Source organism: Lagopus muta, chromosome 26, assembly GCF_023343835.1.
Source record: "Lagopus muta isolate bLagMut1 chromosome 26, bLagMut1 primary, whole genome shotgun sequence".
NCBI lineage: Eukaryota > Metazoa > Chordata > Aves > Galliformes > Phasianidae > Lagopus > Lagopus muta.
This window is the reverse complement of record NC_064458.1, coordinates 4,002,153-4,021,994: the sequence shown is the minus strand read 5'-3', so window position 1 is coordinate 4,021,994 and position 19,842 is coordinate 4,002,153. Positions and strand designations below refer to the sequence as shown.

The 19,842-nt window shown below is 49.3% G+C and overlaps 2 protein-coding genes across 3 annotated transcripts; one reads left to right on the top strand and one right to left on the bottom strand.

The window, feature by feature from the left end:
- The first annotated feature begins 536 nt into the window (after positions 1 to 536).
- RPL36 (ribosomal protein L36) lies at positions 537 to 3,283 on the top strand. 2 transcript variants are annotated; one of them, XM_048927333.1, is made up of 4 exons: positions 537 to 614; positions 796 to 890; positions 2,455 to 2,589; positions 3,150 to 3,283. In XM_048927333.1, the coding sequence occupies exons 2-4, from the start codon at positions 798 to 800 to the stop codon at positions 3,237 to 3,239; spliced, it is 318 nt and encodes a 105-aa protein (XP_048783290.1). In that variant the 5' UTR covers positions 537 to 614; positions 796 to 797; the 3' UTR covers positions 3,240 to 3,283. The 2 variants fall into 2 exon arrangements, with proteins under 2 accessions (XP_048783290.1, XP_048783289.1); XM_048927332.1 differs by having other exon boundaries at positions 545 to 660.
- A 1,474-nt stretch (positions 3,284 to 4,757) lies between these two features.
- LONP1 (lon peptidase 1, mitochondrial) lies at positions 4,758 to 19,710 on the bottom strand. The gene is made up of 18 exons (XM_048927329.1): positions 19,487 to 19,710; positions 18,142 to 18,230; positions 17,668 to 17,787; positions 15,296 to 15,524; positions 14,730 to 14,791; positions 14,091 to 14,220; positions 13,676 to 13,759; positions 12,801 to 13,021; positions 11,688 to 11,826; positions 10,632 to 10,810; positions 9,819 to 9,906; positions 8,935 to 9,057; positions 8,473 to 8,589; positions 8,054 to 8,194; positions 7,805 to 7,970; positions 6,525 to 6,733; positions 5,664 to 5,828; positions 4,758 to 5,128 (listed from the first exon to the last, which is right to left on the bottom strand). The coding sequence occupies exons 1-18, from the start codon at positions 19,589 to 19,591 to the stop codon at positions 4,964 to 4,966; spliced, it is 2,532 nt and encodes an 843-aa protein (XP_048783286.1). The 5' UTR covers positions 19,592 to 19,710; the 3' UTR covers positions 4,758 to 4,963.
- Between the last annotated feature and the right edge of the window lie 132 nt (positions 19,711 to 19,842).

Genomic DNA, 19,842 nt, shown 5'->3' with positions numbered 1-19,842 from the left:
TTAAGTCACACCCCTCTCTATGGGATCCAGTGCTTTATCTGTAAGGAGAGGTCTGGTCTGGAGACGGTGTCTGGACGCAGGACTCGAGTGGATGCTGAGCGTGAGGACAGCCCTAAACTGGAGGAGCTGCTGACTCCCTCAGTGGCAGAGAGGCCTTGCAGAGACCTTGACACACGGCAGGGCTGGGCAATCCCCAGCAGCGTGAAGTGCAGCCAGAGCAAGGGCCGAATCCTGCCCCTGGGTGTGCAGCCCTGCCACGGCTACGGGCGGGGGATGAGAGGCCGGACAGCAGCCTGCAGAACGGGACCTGGGGTTCTGGTCGGGTCTGAGGCAGCAGCGTGCCCTGGAGCCCAAAGGCCCCACCACGGCCCCACCAACCCGCCGGTAACGCCCGCCTGTAGCTCGGCGCCAGCACCGCTCGGCATCGCTATCAGCGGCGCTATCAGCGGCGGTATCGCTCCGCCACCGGGCGGCCGCCCAGCGCCCCGCCGCGGCCCGTCTGTATGGTCTCGCCAGGGATAGAGCGCCCTCTAGGGCCGGACCGGAAGTTCCGCTGTCCCAGCACGTCGCGCGCGCTCCTTCTTTCCGGTGCGGCGCCGGCGGTGCGGCTGCAGGTTGGTGCTGGTTGGAGCCCCCGGGATCCGCGGGCATCTGCGGCCGGTGAGGGCCGGGGCCGCGATCCGCGCCCGTGGGGGTCGGGCCAGGGCCCGCAGCGAGGCGGGGATCGGGGCCCGCAGCGGGGGCGGGCTGGGCCGGGCCGGGCCGCGGCGCAGCGTTGACCGCTCTCTCCCGCAGACATGGCGATCCGCTACCCTATGGCCGTCGGCCTCAACAAGGGCTACAAGGTGACGAAGAACGTGTCTAAGCCGAGGCACTGCCGCCGCCGAGGGGTGAGTGCGGGTTCGGCGCTTCGCCGAGGGTTGGGGTGCAGCTGGGCCCTGCCCGGTGGTCGCGGGTACAGATACGCGGGAGCGGCCATTGGCGGCAGTGAGGGTTGCGGGCTGCAAAGTGCCGAGCGGCATCGAGCTGCGAGGGTAGAGAGCAGTGGGAAACGGGCAGGAAACTGCGATGGGATGGAGAGGGACAGGTAGGGGTACTGGCAGGCGTGGAGGGGCTGTGTAGTTTATGGCAAGGATGAAATCCATGGGTGTAGGTGTTGAGTGAGAGCAGAATTAGCAGTGGAGCGCCCTGTAATGGAAGGATAAGATGGATACGTGTACATTACAGCTTAAATGCGGGCAGCAAAATAGAAAACGTGCTGGGGGACTTTGGAAGGCCTTCCTGGCACCGTGCTTTAGGTAATGACAACAGGTGCTTTCCAGGTTAATGACCACTAATGAGACTTACTGAGCGAGGCTCACTAAGTGTGTGTGCTGATGAGAGAGAGAGAAATTGTTTGCAGCTTCTGTCATGTGTTCACAAAAATCACAAAACGCCGTGTTGTGTTGGAGATGTGCAGCAGCGCACCCCTGCATTTCCTATGGCCCTGTTTTTTGATACAAATGGTGGTGCCTGCAGATGTCCAACATCTCAGGTGCTGTTCAGAGAGCAGAGTAGCACATCTCTCTGGAGCACCTCTCTATGAAAGGCTGAGGGAACTGGGCTTGTTCAGCTTGGAGAAGGTTCTGGGGAGACTTCATTGTGGCCTTCCAGTATTTGAAGGGAGCTTATAAACAGGAGGGGGAACGGCTGTTTTTGAGGGTGGATGGTGATATGATGAGGGGGAATGGTTTTAAAGTGAGACAGGGGAGGTTTAGGTTGGATGTTAGGAGGAAGTTTTTCAGCCAGTGGGTGGTGAGGCACTGGCACAGGTTGCCCAAGGAGGCTGTGGATGCCCCATCCCTGCAGGCATTCAAGGCCAGGCTGGATGTGGCTCTGGGCAGCCTGGGCTGCTGGTTGGTGACCTGCACACAGCAGGGGGTTGGAACTGATGAGCGTTGTGGTCCTTTTCAGTCCAGGCCGTTCTGTGATGATTCTGTGATCTCACCAAGAGCGCAGTGCTGCCCAGCACATCCTCCAGCCTTCCTGCCCTGAGGTGTGATCAGAGCAGAGCTGCTCTGGGGGCTTTAGCCCAGTAGAAGTTCTGCCCTTCTACTTCACTGCATACTTCTATTTCTAATTCCTTAATTGCAGATTGGTGCACACACAGTCATACATCAGCATTCTGATTTTTTTTTTTTCCCTGAACTTGCATGTGTGGCTTTAAATTTGCACATCGCAGGGGTTGGAAAGGACCTTGAGGGATCATTGAGTCCAACCCCCTGCAAAGCAGCTCCCCCGACAGGCCACACAGGTCAGCATCCAGTCAGGTCTTCGTGTCTCCACAGCCCACTAGTTCAGAGCCCTGCAGAGCACGTGGAAGGGCTGTGTTGTTGGCAGGGGTGGCTCTGGCACCCTGGCTGTTTTTGTGCTTATGTTGATTGTGAATGTTGTTTTTCTTTCCCCTTCCAACAGCGCCTGACCAAACACACCAAGTTTGTGCGAGACATGATCAGGGAGGTCTGCGGCTTCGCGCCCTACGAACGACGTGCTATGGAACTGCTGAAAGTCTCCAAAGATAAACGTGCTCTGAAGTTCATCAAGAAACGGGTGCGTCAAGCTGATGCTTGAACGAGGCTGTCAGAAACTCTTTGGTTGAGCTGCCAGTTTTCTGTCCTCTGCTCTATTATTTATTATCTCGAGGTCTGCTCTATTATTTTTTTTCCAGTTGCTAGGGCAGTTAGTGTCTGACCTGAGGGAGGGTGGGAGAGAGGGAGATGGACTTAGATATTGGATTTGGAGAGACACTTTGAGGTCCTGAGTTCAGACTTCCATTGCTCTTCTTGCATTAGTTGTGAACTGATGCTGGGAAAGGTAGAGCGATGCTGGCGGAGGCTGGGGGCCATTAACCAGCTGACTTGAAAGAGAGCTCACTGGAGGCAGCCCTGGTGGCTGGGAACATTCTCTGCCTTTCCCCCCAAGAATAGAGTAGAAACACTACTGAAGCATCACATGAAGCAGCTCCTTCTGGCCAGCTGAGATTGCTGGGCTTCAAATCTATGCTGGGGCAGTACTGTCTCATTTGCTTCTCAAGTGAATGCCTGAAGCCAACCAGCTGCTTTTCTCTGCTTTGCTGGGCTCTGCTGACCATGCTGCTCTGCTCTCTGCAGGTTGGCACTCACATTCGGGCCAAGCGAAAGCGGGAAGAACTCAGCAATGTCCTGGCAGCCATGAGGAAAGCTGCTGCAAAGAAGGACTGAGTTGTACAGCCTGGAGCTCAATAAAGCCCTTTCTGATAAAAGAAGTGTAATGGCTCAGTGCTTTACCTGCTTCAGGCCGTAGGGTTGGGTGGCTCCTGGGGATGCTGAGGGGTTTTGCTGACAATCCTTAAAATACAGCAATCCAGAATTTGCATCGCTCTTTTATTCCCTTCTTCTGCCCATTCTCACCAAGTGGAATTTCTGCTCCTTTTAACATTCCTTCCTTGTGCCTGTAGGTACCAGGAGGGCTTCTCTGTTCATAGTTCTGCCTCAGAATTGGTGCAAGAGGAGGAGAAAGTTCCAGAGGGCAGAACAAGCAAGTTCATCAGTACTGCTGAGAGAGAGAGGGAATGGCTGCCGCAAGTGGTGGGCAGCTGCTGCCTGCCTCCTGCCACTCCTGTAGCAAAGACAAACAAATCTGCTTTATCTTCACGCTTGCACCCAAATCATCAGAGAGATACAATGCTGCCCCCACTCCCTGCTTTGGTGACAGAACTTTGCAAAGTACAGAGCCTACTTTTTCTAGCACAGCGCAGCACTGCATCGGGAATTAGGGCAACACCAAAACAAACCCAAACTGACAGGGGTTAGAGCTGTGCCTTGCCAGTCCTGGGAGCTGCAAGGTCCAATAAAAAAGCCTGTGTGCATCTGTCCCCCAGGGCTGTTGTGGGTGCTTGCAAACATCCCAGGACAGCAGCAGGCTGACCAGGGGGTTCATTTGTGCTGGGACATCCCTTCCCCCTCATTTCATCTTGGAGTTGCTCCTGCTCGCACCCCACTGAGACATTTTGAGGATCCAAACTGAACTGCCTTTCTCAAAACCCAGTCTCTGCCCATTCAGCAGCACGTTTTCCAATCAGGAGAGAAACGCAGTCACTAAAAGCTGCTTGAATTTCAGCAGGAAAATCCTTTATTTCCTGCTAGAGCCCACCTAGCTGAAAGATGGGACAGTGCAGTTCTTCCAGCGGAAGGAATACATTTCAAATGCTCCTTGGAATTTCTCTTCCTCTATTTATTAAGTCCTACTCAAACTCAGTTTCTCTAAAGCTCACCCTAAGGTGAAGCTCTCAAACTCAAGCCCAAGCCTGTGTTTATTGACATACACAACAGACACACTAAAGCATTTCATTCCTTTTTTCACTCTGAACATAATTCAGCTGCTGCGGTGAAGAGTCAACAGTGGTGTGCAGAACTCACTGCTGGTACTGAGCAGGCTGCTCTTTTGTCCCAGTGTGCTCCCTTTAAGCTTAGAGTTATGGCTTATGCTGGGAGATCCATGTCCCTCCACCACACAGTGTGCTAGCTCTGCTTCTGTGTCCTACGAGAATTCCAGCATTCCCCACCAAGGCAGGGAGATGTTCCAGGGAACTCCTCATCCGCCAGTACAGTGTTCACTTGTGTTCATACTCCTTGAAGCAGATGTTTGGTGTGCAGTGAAATAACTATAAAATCTCCTTGGAGTGTAAGAGGCTGAAGTAGCTCTGCTGCTGGTGGCTGATAACATGCACATTCCTCTGGTAAAATCTCACAACTTCATTTTATTGGAAATACTTAAGTTGGATCGTAATTCAGTATTAAAGGGGGAGAAATACATCATTCGACCAAAGCCCTCGCTCATGTCAGCAGCTGCGCAGCAGCAATAGCTCCGTGTCCCACGTCAGGATCAGCCCATGTCAGGCAGAGCACTGAGGGACAAACCTCCCTCCAGCCCCAGGTGTTGGGCATCATCCTGCAGCCGAATCCTGTTTTGGAAACGCTATATCGAATACCTCCTTGTAGTGCTCAACAAAATGCACTTCCAGTCCTTCTGTGATGAATCCAGCAAGGTCATAATAATCCTTTTTATTCTCTGATGGCAAAATGATGCAGGTAACACCTGCCCTCTTCGCCTATGGGGAGAAAGAAAGTTATGTTGTCTGTGTGTTCAGTCGTAGAAATCCATCAGTCCACTAGGAACAGAGATTCCTTCCCATTTTGGAAAAGGAGCAAGCACTCTGGTTCAGGAGCACCATCTGGCTTTACCCTCCTACAGAGAGCAGTCAGGGCGTTGCAGCCATGCAGCTCCCCCAGCCCCAAGGCGCCCTGCAGCAGCTGCATGGACTGCAAGCTTTGTTAGCAGAACAGTGACAGCACACCTGGGGCTGCTGTGCCGATTCGTAATGTTTTACAGAGAAAAAGCTCACAGTGATGAAATGCAATTCCAAGTTCTAAATCCCCTCCATTCTAGAACAGAAAAATCCGGCAAGCAGCCTCGGTTTTCACCTCCTTCCTCACACCTGGAGACACCAGCAAGATGCCCACACCCACCAGCAGGTTTCTCCACAACACATTTCTGCCTCTCTCTGCCACTCCAGGAGCAAAACCCGCTTGGCTGTGCCCGGCCCCCCAAGACAAACGTGGGCCTCTGCCCACACGGGCTCTTACTGCAATGGTCTTCTCCTTGATTCCACCCACAGGAAGAATTTTCCCAGTTAAGGACACCTCTCCAGTCATGGCCACGTTCTGCCTCACTGGGCAATCCATGGCCAGTGACAGCAGTGCTGTTACTATGGTACATCCTGCACTTGGTCCATCCTTTGGTGTTGCTCCCTGCCAAAAAAATAAAAAATAAAAAAAAAAAAATCATATTTTCAACCCATTTGCAGACCAGCAAAGCCAGACAATACCTTTGTCCACTGCTGTTTTAACATAGCAGCAATTTCTGGGGGTCTTGCACTTAACTGCACAAAGGTTCTGGGGAAAGTGCTGTTTGAAATGGCACATGCAGTGACACTGTGCCACTCCTCATCTTATTCACAATAATAAACTGAGCCTACAGCTTGATCTCTGGCCTGATACATCTGTGATATTCATCAAGCTCAGGATTTTGAATAACTGATTCAAGCAAAAAATGAGCATCAATACCTTGACATTTTTTGTTGGCCTAAGCCAACCATGGGAACAAGAAGCAGTATTTCAAGGGCAGATAAAGAATCACAAAGTAGTGGAGAGCAATACTGAAAACAAGGCAGAAAATACTGCTCAGTTTACCCAGCAAAACCTCAGCTAGTGACAGTCTGCATGGATCTGAGGTCAAACAGATCTCTGAGAAGAAAGAAACAGCTATGGGAGAGGAACAGAGGCAGAGAAAACATCTACTGCTTTCTGATCCTGCAAGAAACCAATCATCAGGTAACAACAACCAGGTTCCCATTGTGTTGGAAGAAGCAACGGGAAAAACATGGACTACATTAAAGCGTGACAGGCAAGCAGCCATGCATGTCTCTGACTTCCCCATCAGATCACCTCTGGGACGTGCAAGTGGATGTGGGACGACATGAGAAAGTCATTGTTGGGCTCCTTCTGCATCAGAAAGGCTCTTGCAAACGTGTAAGCAATTTTGGCACTCTCCTTCATTACGTCCCCCAGCTGCCCTGTCACATCCAGGGACCCATCCTTGCCCTCCTTGTCTTTGGGTCGCTTCAGGGATGTTTCAACAAACAGAGTGGAACCTCCTGAGAAAGAGAAGAAAAACATCCTGAGAAAGGTTAAAGAAAATCAAAGCAGGTGGCTTTGGTGAAGCAGATACTGTGAGAGGAATTTCAAGTCAAGGCTTTCTAATGAGACACTGTTGAGGAAAGAGCAATTGAGAGCTGTTCCCCAAATCCCTTCAGAAAGCTTAGCTAGAAATCTCAACAGGACTGCACTGATGGTCTCCATTCACTGCTCCTTCAAACCTCACAATCACCCATAGACACAGCCCATATTTAGTGGAAGCAATCTTTGTAGGCACTTCCTGGCTATAAGACATGCTCACACCACACCTGTCAGCTCTACTTCCCAGTGCATCTGTTCACCTTCTCCACTGTACAATTATTTCCTTTCTAACCACTTCCAGGACTTCAATCCCACCCAAAGCCAATTAAACACACAGGGAACACATCTGGACGTCTAATCCTTTAACGTGTGCTGTAAGTCTCCTCAGTGGTGCACACAGGACCCCAGATAAGCAGGGGAGCAATCCAGTGAAGCGTAACTACTGCCTTCACTCACTCCAAGTCAGTGCTGGAATGCCTGCATCTGCCCTTGGCACCGAAAGCCATGGTGACACATCACTGGAGAGATACAGCACAGCTGAGGCACGCTGCAAGTCAGAACAACACCTCCTTCTTCTAAGGTTTGGTCCTTGCTCTTAGCAAAGCTTATGCTTTTAATCACTGCCACTGTAATGGATGTGGCTCACACGGGTACAGCACACGAAGAGAAGTCACAATCAGCCTGGGCTAATTAAAAAAGGCTCTTATCTTCAGGAAAATGGAAGTCAGAATCTAAAAAGCCTCAGAAGTTACTATTGCTAATGGCAGAAGAGCTTCACTGGACTTGGTTAGAGAAGTTTAAACTAAATGACTAGACTGAGTTCTTGACAGTGACATGAAGATGGAGACACACATTTGAGTTTTCCAGCCAGTCTTTATCTTTCAGGACCTGCAGCCTCACTCCAACGTAGAAGATCAACAAATTCCCTGGTAACACGATTAACCCTCAGGTCACTGTGTCACTGCACGCTGTGCCTGCACAACTCTTACCCATAGCTGTCCAAGCCAGACCCATCACCACGCCTGGAGGAGTGGTTTCATACATTCGATCCACGGTGAAGATGGGCTTTCCTACAAAGTCCTGCAGGTTTTCAGGTGTCACCTGGACCATCTCGGCTTCTCCACTCACAATTTTATAGGCTGATTTTCTCAGTACCTGTGTGAGACAGGGATTTGTTTCTGCAGAAAGAGCTTAGAATGCTGAAGCAAAGAAGTCACGGTTACACAGTTCTCCCTCACCTTCTCCACTTGTTTCTGTAGATTCCTCACCCCACTCTCTCTGCAGTACTGCTTGATGAGAACAGTCAACACATCTGATGTGATTTTGGCTTTGTTTTCATCCAGACCGCACAGAACTCGTGCCTGAGGGACCAGGTACCTCTGAAAGAGAACATGCACACATCCTTCTGTCCATTTGTGGAGAAAAGCCTAATGGCTCCAATTTCCCACCTTTGTTCTGCCATGAGCTCAATGCCATTCTCTAGAGTTCACTGCCTCTCTATTATAGAATGCTGGAATTGTTTCAAATTAGGGGAACTCTGTCCATCATACCACGTGCCTCCTATCGGTTGATATGGTTGGATGTAAATACGTAAGCTTGACATTGCCAAAACCATTTTATCAGATGGAATTCACATCACTGAAGCAGTTCCTCTCACCTCTGCAATTGCAAGCTTCTCTTCTGCGACGTATCCTGACACATTGATGACCTCCATCCTGTCCCGCAGCGGCTCTGGAATGGTTTCTGTTACATTGGCAGTACAAATAAAAAGCACCTGGAAGCACAAGAGCCTATGAGGTGACCTGCTGCTTTACTCCAAGCACTGCTCCCTCACTGCTGTGTTTCTCTGGCTGATGTGCTGGAGCAGGATCTGAAGGTTTGGAGCAAGGTTATTTTCTCTGTGAAGTCTAGTTTTTATTGCAGACAAAGCTTTGGGTTCTAGAGCTATGTGTGTAAAGGCAGCCAAATACAAAAGCCAGACAGCAGCAGAAACCACAGCAACTCTGCCTGTCGCTATGAAAAACAGACTCCTGACTTTTCTTGCTGCCACGTGCAGATCTGTGCATTGATATACACTCATACCCTGCAGCTCCACAGCACTGCAGAAGAGACGAAATACCTTTGATAAGTCCACAGGGACATCAAGGTAATGATCCAAGAAGTTGGAGTTCTGTTCTGGGTCCAGCAGCTCCAGCAGGGCTGAGGATGGATCCCCCTGATATCCTCTTCCTATCTTATCCACCTGCAGGAGATGAGATTTAAAGTCAGAAGTTTCTCACGGCAGCAGGTTCCCACGCAAGCACTGTTTAAGGGCTCCATCTCAAAATCTTCACGTGCTTATGAACAGCCACCACCACTCCACCAGTTCACTGTGGGTTCCCCCAGTGCAGGAGCACTCAATGCACTGACAAGGCTCAGGGCTTGAACAACAGGGCAGACAACTGCTGCTTAATCCTCTGTTCCATTCCCAGGCCATCTGCTGGGTCTTTCCCAGCCGTGGCACACAATGAAGCCACAGAAGCTTCTGGTCTGCCCTAAAGCCCTGCTGTTACACCCTGTCCTTACTTGCTTTGGTGCAAAGCAGTAGGATGGAAGACCTGGCTCCTACCTATTCTCAAAGCAGACCTAAACTTGACTGTAAGCATCTTAATTCTTATAGTATTGTTTCAGACTTGCTGAGAGAGTGACACATTTAATATCACATGTACAATAGTGGTGGGGAACATGAGAGCTGCTGAATTCTCTGGCTGTGATCCTCATGAATCTAATAGTTGCAATGGAAAAGGAAAGGAACGACTGAAATGTAAAAGCTGAGGTCTGTTATAGGAAGAGAAAACAAATGTCTGAAGTATCTCTGTAACCCAAACATTACAGCCCAGCACAACTGAACACCCCCACCAAATCTATGACTTTTGGGACCATCACTGCTGCATCTTTCAGCTGCGGGAGCCAATAGTTGCCAAGCAGGTTTTTAACAGCAAAACCAAAAAGAGCAGACATCACCTCGTCAATCAGTATCAGGGGATTCTCTGTCTTGGTCTTCTTCAGGCACTGGATGATTTTTCCTGGCATTGCTCCAACGTACGTCCTCCTGTTTTACCAGAGACTGCATTTAGGGGGGAACTGTGAAGTACGGCACAGACCAGCAACACCCGCAGGTGATGGAACAGGCTTATCCTGCTGGGAAAGGTGTTTAACCAAACATCTACCAAAGCATTCTCCATTGCCATGAGAAGCACTGAGATCCATCTGCTCTGCTTTTTGGAGAGAGCAGCCTTGAATTTTGGCAGAATACTCCTGAACCTGCAGCTTTCAGCTTTAGTTTTATCCTCTTTTAAGGCAGACAGAAGCAAAAGGTGAGGCTGGGCACAGAGAGCATTGAACAGCAACTTGTTGGTTTGGGTTAAAGAACCATTACAGTGCATTTTCTTGTTCCAAAGATTTCCTCCCTCCTGATCCTTCAGAAACCTGGCCTCAGTTACACCTGAACACACAGAAATCACCATGTTCAAGCTGTTCCTATCCTCAAGTGCTGGCATTTGTAGACAGACATGACTCTGGCATCTAAGCCTGATGCCTTTGAGAAGCTCACACAACTGTCCAAAGCTCTCCTGTAAGAACACACAAGAACCAACTGCAGTTTGAGGCAGGAACACGATCACAACAAATCCCTCCCTTTGCATTAACTTTCTCCTCTTCCTGCATCCAAACCCTTTCAGCAGGAGCTGGCAGAACAGAGAATTAAATCACACGCACTGTTCAAATTCAGTCATGCTCCCATTTGCACAACTTTAACACAAATCCAAGCACGCTGACCTGTGTCCCTTGATTTCTGCCACGTCGGTCATCCCCCCGACGCTGAAGCGGAAATACTCTCTGTTCAGGGCTCTGGCAATGGAGCGGGCAATGCTGGTTTTGCCAACCCCAGGGGGGCCATAAAAGCACAAGATCTTCCCCTGGGTAGACCCACGCAGCTGGCTGACTGCTATGAATTCCTGCACAGCAAGGGAAGCAGCAAAAATGAACAGGAAAACAGCAGCAACACCAAAACGTATCTGTTATTGGGTCAAGCAGTGCTTCCAGAATGAGATTCCTACACAAAACAGGTCCTCAAAAGAGCCGGGGAGGGCAGGGGGAGATGCTGAGGTTACTGGTAGGACTCTGCCACTGCATGGAATTAACTCTATTAGTAATCAAAGCCACAGGCCTGCATGATGCAACTCAGTGCACTTCTGTCAGGCTAGTCAGCATGAACATTGCAGGAACTGATGAGCAACGTGCTGGGCTGCCACTCCAAAGAGTATTTACCATTTAAAATAATGAATCAGATAGTGAGATTAAGTTCCTGCTGTTGGGTACTGCTGGGGGAAAGTTACCCCAGAATTCCCCTGAGAGAAAAAGCATTTCACTGCCTTTATCTTTCTCTCCAGATCGGAGCAAAACAATTTAATAAAAGCAACGTTCTAGGATGCCTCAGAACGTACACCAACAATTCACTGTTGGCTAACACTCCTCCCCTGCTCAACTGAGGGTTGGTGTGCTCTGGGAAGGCAGGAGCTTTGCCTGTCACGATGAACCTCTTCAGGAACTTCTCAGTGCACTGACTGAAATCCTGGCAGTGCTTCCCTGGGATATTTATTCATTTCCTCAGCATTTAAGTAACAAAATGAATACGCTGTCATTCGAAACCAGAACGTGACTTTCACTGCCAATAGCAATTAAACACATTAACTTATCACCAGAACATTCCTGCAGCTTTTTGTGATTTGTGATCTAACGAAAATTAACGGAGAGCTGCGAGCTGAAACGTAACCAAAGCACCTGATGTTGGGCTGAGTTTGAAGCTGTGCCCTCTGCCCACTCCCACCTTACCAGAATTCGCTTTTTGACGTCATCCATCCCATAGTGATCCTCCTCCAGAACTGCTTGGGCTCTGCTCAGCTCCAGGTTCTCCTCACTGCATTTACCCCATGGGATGGATGTCAGCCAGTCCAAGTAGTTCCGTGTAACGCTGACAGAAACAAACAAAGTGATTCAGCAACAAACCCATTCTTCCTCCACTGCCTTCCAAAACAATTTCACCCCTCAAAAAGTGGAGGATGAATCAGACTCATAAAAGGCAGATGATGAAAATACCCCTGTTATCTGGGCAGGCATTGCTAGCCTGTAACTGCAGTCTTCAATCCCTTGCCCCTTTCCCAAAAAATGCAAACTTTTGTCTCAGAACACCAAAATATGTGAGCAAGAACCTTGGCCTGGGTGGTGATTTTCTTCTGTTGAACTCCCTCAGCAGCTTAGTCCCTTTTGATTCCATCATTCAGGAGACAAAAGTTGTCAGTCTGCCACAATAACCCCACATTACCCTATTATAACCAGAACAGTCACAGTAAATGCTGCATGAAAATCCTATTTGTAGTGAAGCAAAAAGGGCTTGAAAGATCTGTTAACCACCGGGTGCACAGCAATGCTGGAATTAGACCTGAAAAAGTAATACCAGCTTTGTGTGCAGCTTTGGTGTTTTCCTGCCAAATATTTTTGTTGCAAACCTGCACTGGTGACCGTGCTGACTGCTCAGTGCAAAGCAGATGCACCTCAACAGACACGAATGTTCAAAGCAATTTCAGTTTGTGACACACAGATGATGTGACAGAAGATAAAAGCTGCTCTTTTGCAGCTCCAGCCCTGCCCCAGCACTACAGGAGCTGAGTTTTGCTTCTCTTCTCCTGCATCTCATGAAAACATCTGAGGAGAGAGAAGAGCAACACTTAAGGGCAGCAGGAATCACTGCACTTTTCATGAGGAGAAAGGAATGGCACAGCATTTCTGTGCAGCTTTAGGCTGCAAGGAGGGAGCGCAATTATGACACATCCCGAGAAAGCAGTTAAGACAGAAAAGAGAAAAACTCCCTGGGTAAGAGCTTAACAGAACTGGGCTGGTTGCTCTTATTCTCCTAACTAACCTGACAGGACACAGCCGCGCACTCACTTGAATTCTGAGGAGTGATTATCCAACAAGCTCAATTTGTTCAGCTCCTCATCAATCACATCCATCACGTGCTTTGGCACCACCAGCTCCTTCAGCCGCTCACGGAATTTTTCTTCTATAGCATCCTTGTCCTCTTTCTCCAGACCCAGCTCCTTCTTAATGATCTTCAGTTGCTCCTGAAGAAGGTACTTGCGATGCGTCTGCTTGATTTTCTCTTCAACCTAAACACAGCAACAAGCACTGTGACTGTCCTGCTCCTGGCACCATGCAATAAACATCAAATGCTTTCCTGCACTTCTGAGTTTTTGGAGGCTGAAAATACAGCAGAGATCTTCAGCAGCATCTAAAGGAACGGCCGCTTGTTGTGCCACTTCCAATCTCACTGTGCTCATTTGATTCTCACAGCATCTACACCAAACTCAGAGTTTCATCTTTCCAGTCCACATCACCCCAGCTTGTCCAAAAGAAAACCAAAGACCACGACTACAGCCTTGCTGAAGTCAGTGTAAAAGTACTTGCTGTTCTCCCTTTGTCCTCTAGGCCTTCTCATAAGAGAAGAAAATCAAGTAGGATAAGCGTGGTATGCTCTCCAAAAACCCCTTTTGCTTCTCTACATCACCTCCCTCCTTTGCCTGCAGGGCTTCCAGGAGGAAGCAGATTTAATAGCAGATCCTGTATTACTTTTCCAAACGAGCACGAAAAATTAAGTTTCCAATTGGAGAGGAGTACCAAGTTATTAACTGCATCAATGTCATTCCTTCAGTGTGCACCATGGTCTTGTTTTAAAATTCTCCACTGGCAGTGCTAAGTACTGCACTATTAAGAGATGGACATGCTATAAATGTGTGTAAGATGTACCTGACTTGAAAGCTTACCTCCCTTCCAAGACGTTGCTGCAGTTTGCTCAGCTCATATTCCTTCTTTAGAAGGGAAAGGGCTTTGTAAAGCCGTTTGGGAATCTGGAAATGACAGATGCAAAATGAGTTGTCAGACACTGCACTCGTGTCGACTCCCTGCCCCACAGCACCTGCAGGTGTAGAAAGACCAACTCAGCAACACGCAACCACAGCGCAAGAGACAACTGTCACAAAGACACAGAGCATCCAGACCCTCCCTGAAAGCAGATTATTACTTACTCCCTGTATCCTTCAGCAGGAATCTCTGAGCTGATATTAACCTACCACCAAATGTAGCACAGGAGCCCATTCTGTACTGAGGCTGCCAGAGAAATTATGACAAATGAAAGGCACACTTCTGCTAGTACAGCATGAGTTGAAAGCTTCATCTTACACTGGTTTCTTCCAAGATGTCTTGAAGTTCGTGTGACTCTGCCCCTGTCAGTGCTGCACCCATGTCACTCAGATAGATGGGGTTATCTACCACACGCTGTCCAGCTTGCATCATCTGAAGTACAGATTCCCTGGAAAAAATGGTGATAAAACCCAAAATGTTCAGTAAATTCTTGCACTCATAAAGGAGTAGCCTTGTTGAGTTATCTAAAGAAATGAAATGCAACTCTGCTTCATAGCAAAATAGCTTTCAAAAGCCTGACTAAAGCTGTGTTCAGTGACAAATACACACACCTTGACAAAAGCAATGGTCACTGATAAATACAGCTATGAATGTGAAATGTCCACAATCTGTGACCTGCCGTGCTGAGCCTCACGTCCACAACACGTGCATAAGGCTGCAGCACTTACTGCAGTGAGCTCCCCTCACACCCACACCATCTGCTCCACGTCCTGCTCTCCTAACAGATATTAAAGCTTTGCATAAGGTTTTCAAAACTTTCCAACAGCAGATGCTAATTCCCAAACCAAATTCTGGGCAGCAATTCAGTGAGTGTCTCCTCTTTGTTACAGCAAAAGGTCAAGGGGAACAGAAATCTTAGGGTCCTCCATCCCCAGAGCACACAAGGGAAACACAGACCTGTACAAAGGGTTCAAGGCAATGATGTCCCGGATTGTTTTGACAATTTCTGCAGTCAGAGCCTGTAAGAACAAGAAAGATTTGATGACTACAAACACAACATTCCCCAACTTCCCCATTCTGGGAGCCCAGACAGGCAGCCCCTGGCCACTCATCTCCAGTGCTGTGCTGAAATGCTGCTCGTGCTGCACAGTTACTCCTCCTAGGAGGCAAGACAACGCAGGAGGGGCAGAATTTCTCCATGCACAACATGTATCCTGTGCTGGGACACAAGATACAGTCAGACTGACCACTCAGATCACCCTGGGGCAAAGACTTAACTTGACATAGGTTATCACACAGACTTCAGCACAGCTCAGTCTCTTCAGCTGGCAATTTTTGGAAGTGATTGGTTCTAAGGAATTGAGCCATTCTGAGGAGAACTCACTGTTTTCATAAAATTCCCTACGAGAAGAAGGAACTGGTTTCCAAAGCCTGAAGTCTGAGCTTCATTTTAGAACTCTACAGCAAGCAACACAGATGCCATCCACAGGGCAGGTCAAGGCTGGTATGCTCAATTCACTTACTTTCACCTCCTCTGTGATCTGAAAATCTTCATGAACCACATTCTCTACTTCTACCATGAGAACCTCCTGCGACGAAGCAGCCACAGGATCCAGCACCACCTCCACAGCTTGCTCCTTTGCTCCAGGCTCCTCCTCAGCCTCTTTCTTAGGGCGCTTCTGTTTCCTTCTCACCTTCTGTTTGCCCTCAGGCTCCTCAGGCTCCACCTCCAGCTGCCGGTTTATTCGGATTCTGAAAGCCAAAGGAAACCAAACACAATCAGTTCTCCTTTGCCTCTATGTGACTTCAGCTTCAGCCTGGAAAGCCTTTCGTTTTGAGCTGAAATGCCAATATTTGACAACGGTGACTAATTGATAATAGACACTTCTGTAACATTTAATTTTTGGTTCACTCTGTTAAAATAAGGTGTCACTTAGCAAAACCGTAACACTCAAGTGGTAAACACCAGTGGGTCTTGTTTAGTAAGTTTACAACAAGTGAGCAGAAATATACAAAAATTAACCAGCCATAAAAACAGCTGCTTCTGTTTCTGCTCTGCAGGTTCGGTCTAACAAGGTTCCTTAATAAAAGTAGGAGGAGCTGGAAAAATCACAGGAAGACTGAAGGAAAAGGGGCACTTGAAAGAAAGAAGGAAGGGAAGAGGGATCTCCTTCCCAGATTGTAGCTCTTCCATTTCCTTCCTCAAGTTCTTGTAAGTCATTCAAGTAGGAAAGCAAAGAGCTCCAGGATTAAAATAATCACCTGAAATGTTCTCTTTAACTCCCACTGACAGGACAGAATTGGCTTTACTTCAGCCCAAATTACCACAGAACTGCTCTGTGTTTGGCTGCTGAATGGTTTTTCACCTCATGAAGCTTAAGGACAACTGCTCACTCTGAACAACGCCTTTATGTCACATAGTCCTGATAATCAGAGGTAACTACGTTTTATGAGAGCCTGCTCTGCTAAACAACTCGAGCACGAGAAAAAGCCATTTGTCTGTAATACGGAAGGCTTTTCAGAATCTCCAGTGCAGTTCTGCATTGGGATGAAGGTGGTGGACACCTTTTCCCCTCTGCCACCTTGCTGCTGCTATGCCCTTCCATAGGTCAGCACAAGCACAGGCTGAGCAGCTGCACAGCAGGGACTCATCTCCATCCCCAGCTCTACTGCTCAGATCAGCTGCCGAACTGCAAAGCCAGGACCAAAACCATTAACAAACCCACAGCTAAATCACCTGGTGAACAAATACACACCGACGAAGCTCAGGATCACAGACTGAAACATCACAGCACACAGACAGGACGATTAATAAGGTATCACTGTGAGTGTGGCTGCTCAGACTGCTGGCTTTCTATACGAACCTACGATCTGAAGGGGAATCACAGCCCCTCCTGTTCTTGAAAAGCTGCTTCACTCCTTCACCTTCATTCTGAACATCCTGTTCTGCTTTTTCCCTCTTCTGACTCTTAACAATCAATCCTGCTGCAGTACCAACCCTAATTCTAAACTCCCTGTGTATCATGAAGCCTTTCCATACCTAGACATTCAAAATTCTACCATCATTCTATTTCCTACATGATGATACTGGAAGAGATCAAAGCAACAGTGCATTCTATAGCAATTAACTACTAAGCCCTAAAAGGGAAGGGCTAGATGCACGGCCTTATACCTTCCAGACAAAATCCATTTCCCTGTTTGTATTTTTAAACTTCCTTGAATTTTGCCTCTTCTACCAACAGCCTCATGTCAGACATCTAAAACACAGAGCACGACCCTTAGCTCTCCAGACTGGGACCAAAATCTCACCCTCTTCCTGGCAAGCTCAGGCAAACTCAGCTCTGAGAAGCAGCACCTATTTTTTGCTGTCCAGATAAAAACAGACCTGGTGCAGCAAAGCAAGAGGAAGAAAAAAAGCAAAGCTTCAAAGCAACACACAGCCCAAAATCAGTTACCTGAGGCTGTTAGAGCTGCTGTTCTACACTGCCTCATCTCAAAACACTTAGCACAGACAGCCAAACCTACAGCCCCGTGCATAATCCTGTTTCACTCAATCCACTTCCAGGACAATCACAATTACAGTTCTGGACCACTTTTTTCTTTTTTCTTCTCCCTTTTTTCCTGCTGTATTTTCCAAAGAAACTGATGAACCTCAGAACAACAAATACTTGCTTGCATCACCTAATGGCTTATGGGAGAATGATGTGTGCTAGCTCTTTATTTTTGGGGTGAAGCTGCCTCGCTCTGCAAGAGCACAAAGAATGAGCAGCATCAGAACACAGTGCAGTAACAAAAGCTTGTCATGCAGGAGCTGCACATGAAACACGTGGTGACAGTGACAGAGGGAGGTGTGCTTCTCCAGTCCTTCCAGTGCCTTCAGCCCCAGCTTCAGTACCTCCGGTGCCCCATGACGATCATGCGCAGTTTGTCTCCCAGGTCCTGCATCTCGTGGATCTGTACAAATGTTCCCATCTGGTAGATTTCGTTCAGATCCTCCACCACATCCGATTCATTGCTATCGAGGAAGAAAAAAACACAGGATATAAAGAAACTTGAGAAAGAGTGGGTTAATGTCAACAAAGGAAAAAAAGCAATTGGTTGCAGAACTTTGACCTGCATTCGGAAGCAAGGATTTCACACTGTCCTCACGGTTAGGCAGCCCCTCTGCACATCTCTGCATGCTCAGCCCATCCCAGACAGCAGCAGCCTTTCCAGCAACAAAATGCTGGTGGCAACGGATGCTGTGCTAAGAGGAGGTCTAAGCATGATTACTGGAACGCTATGACAGGCAAGGAATCTCAGAGCACAGCCTCTAGTGTGAAGGCACAAAAACATCTCACTGCCGTAAAGATGAAGAGAAACAACTTACTTATCATCCTTCTTAAGGAAAACACCAGCGTAAGGCTGGGCAAGACGAACCTTCCTCCTCAGCAGCTCAACCAGCTTCTTATTTTTCACCTAGAACAAGAAGCACAGTCAGGTAAGGATTTTCCTTCAGCTTTGCACTCTCAGCACACCAAACCACGCATGATGGAACCGGAACCCTCTGAACTATGAAGTCTAATCTTTCTTCTGATCTTGCCTACATTAAAAGACAGCAACATAGAAATGGAAGAATATTAGAAGACACTAACACTGAATATTTAAGAAGTCGCTGTGTTGTGAGTTTTTGATTAACATAGCAGAGGTAACACACTGCCAAGCAGTGCTGCACAGAACTGGGGATGTTTTAGGTGTGGGGCTGGGGGGGACAGCACTGGGACAGCTGATCCACGCTGGCCAAGGGGACATCCCACCCCACCTGATGTCACACTGAACTACAGAACCAGGGGATGTTCAGAAAATGTTTGTGTTCCCAATAAACGAGGCGAGCCCTGCTGTCCTGAAGCAAAGGATCCCGTTGTGCTTTGCTTATGCACGCAGCTCTGGCTTTACACATTCAGCTCTCTTCAGCTCAAGCCATGAGCTCTCACACTTTGACTTCCAGCCCCCTCCTGCACCCAGCACAGGGAGCAGAGAGCAGCTTAGAAGTGCTAAGATCACAGAGCATTGATATCAACCATTTCCATACAGAAGTTCTGCAGGACTGCACACCTAATGATTCCAATACACAAACTTCTGCATTCCCTGCTCTCTAAGCTTCACTCTGAGGTGCTCAGCCTTTCTGTTTGCCTATCAGTTCCTGAAGAAGCAGAGCCAGCAGTGCCAGTGCTGCCTGTATGGTGGCTCTGGTCAGAGGTGGCACAGGCTGCAGTGATGTGGTGGATGTTCTGTCCCTGGAGACTCTCAAGACCAGGCTGGATCAGGCCCTGGGCAGCCTGTCAGAGCTGCGGTGTCCCCATGCACTGCAGGGCAGTGGGGTGAGATGACCTTTAAAGGTCCCTTCCAACCCTAAGGATCCGTGACGAGCAACCGGCGGTCAACGTGGAGAAGCATAGTTAGAAAAGCTGGCGGAGAGAGCGCTCCCCTTAGAAACCCCTCGAACGAATCCACGTTCTCAGACGGCCAAACGCTCCGTCTGGCACTGCAGCGTCAGCCCCGCTCAGTCAATGGACGGAGCCACGAGCAGCGCGGTGCGGCGCGGTGGGACGGGTGATCCTCCGACCCGAACCGCCCCGCGGCCCAAAGCGATCGGCCCAACGCCGAACCCGCAGCAGGAGAAGCGACCGGCAAACAACCGGGGGACGCCGGGCCGCCCCGCAGCCCCCGCCCACCTCGATGATCTTGATGAAACGCGGGAACACGGGGTTGCGCGTCACGGCGATGAGCGGCACGTTGGGGAAATGCTCGGGCACCATCAGCGGCGTCAGCGCCGTCATCACCGGGCCGCTCCCGCCGGGGTCCGCCCCGCCGCCGCCGCCGCCGCCCTCCTCGCCCCCTCCGCCGCCTTCCAGCCCGTCGCTCCCCGCAAAACCGCCGGAGCTCCACCGCTGCCACCGCGGGGCGGTGCTGAGGGCGGCGCGGGGCGGCGGCGCGGGGCCCGGCGGGACCGCGGGGCTGACGGAGGAGGCGGCCGCCGGGAGACGGCGCCGCGCGGAGCCCAGCAGGACCGGCCGCCAGCGCCCGCACA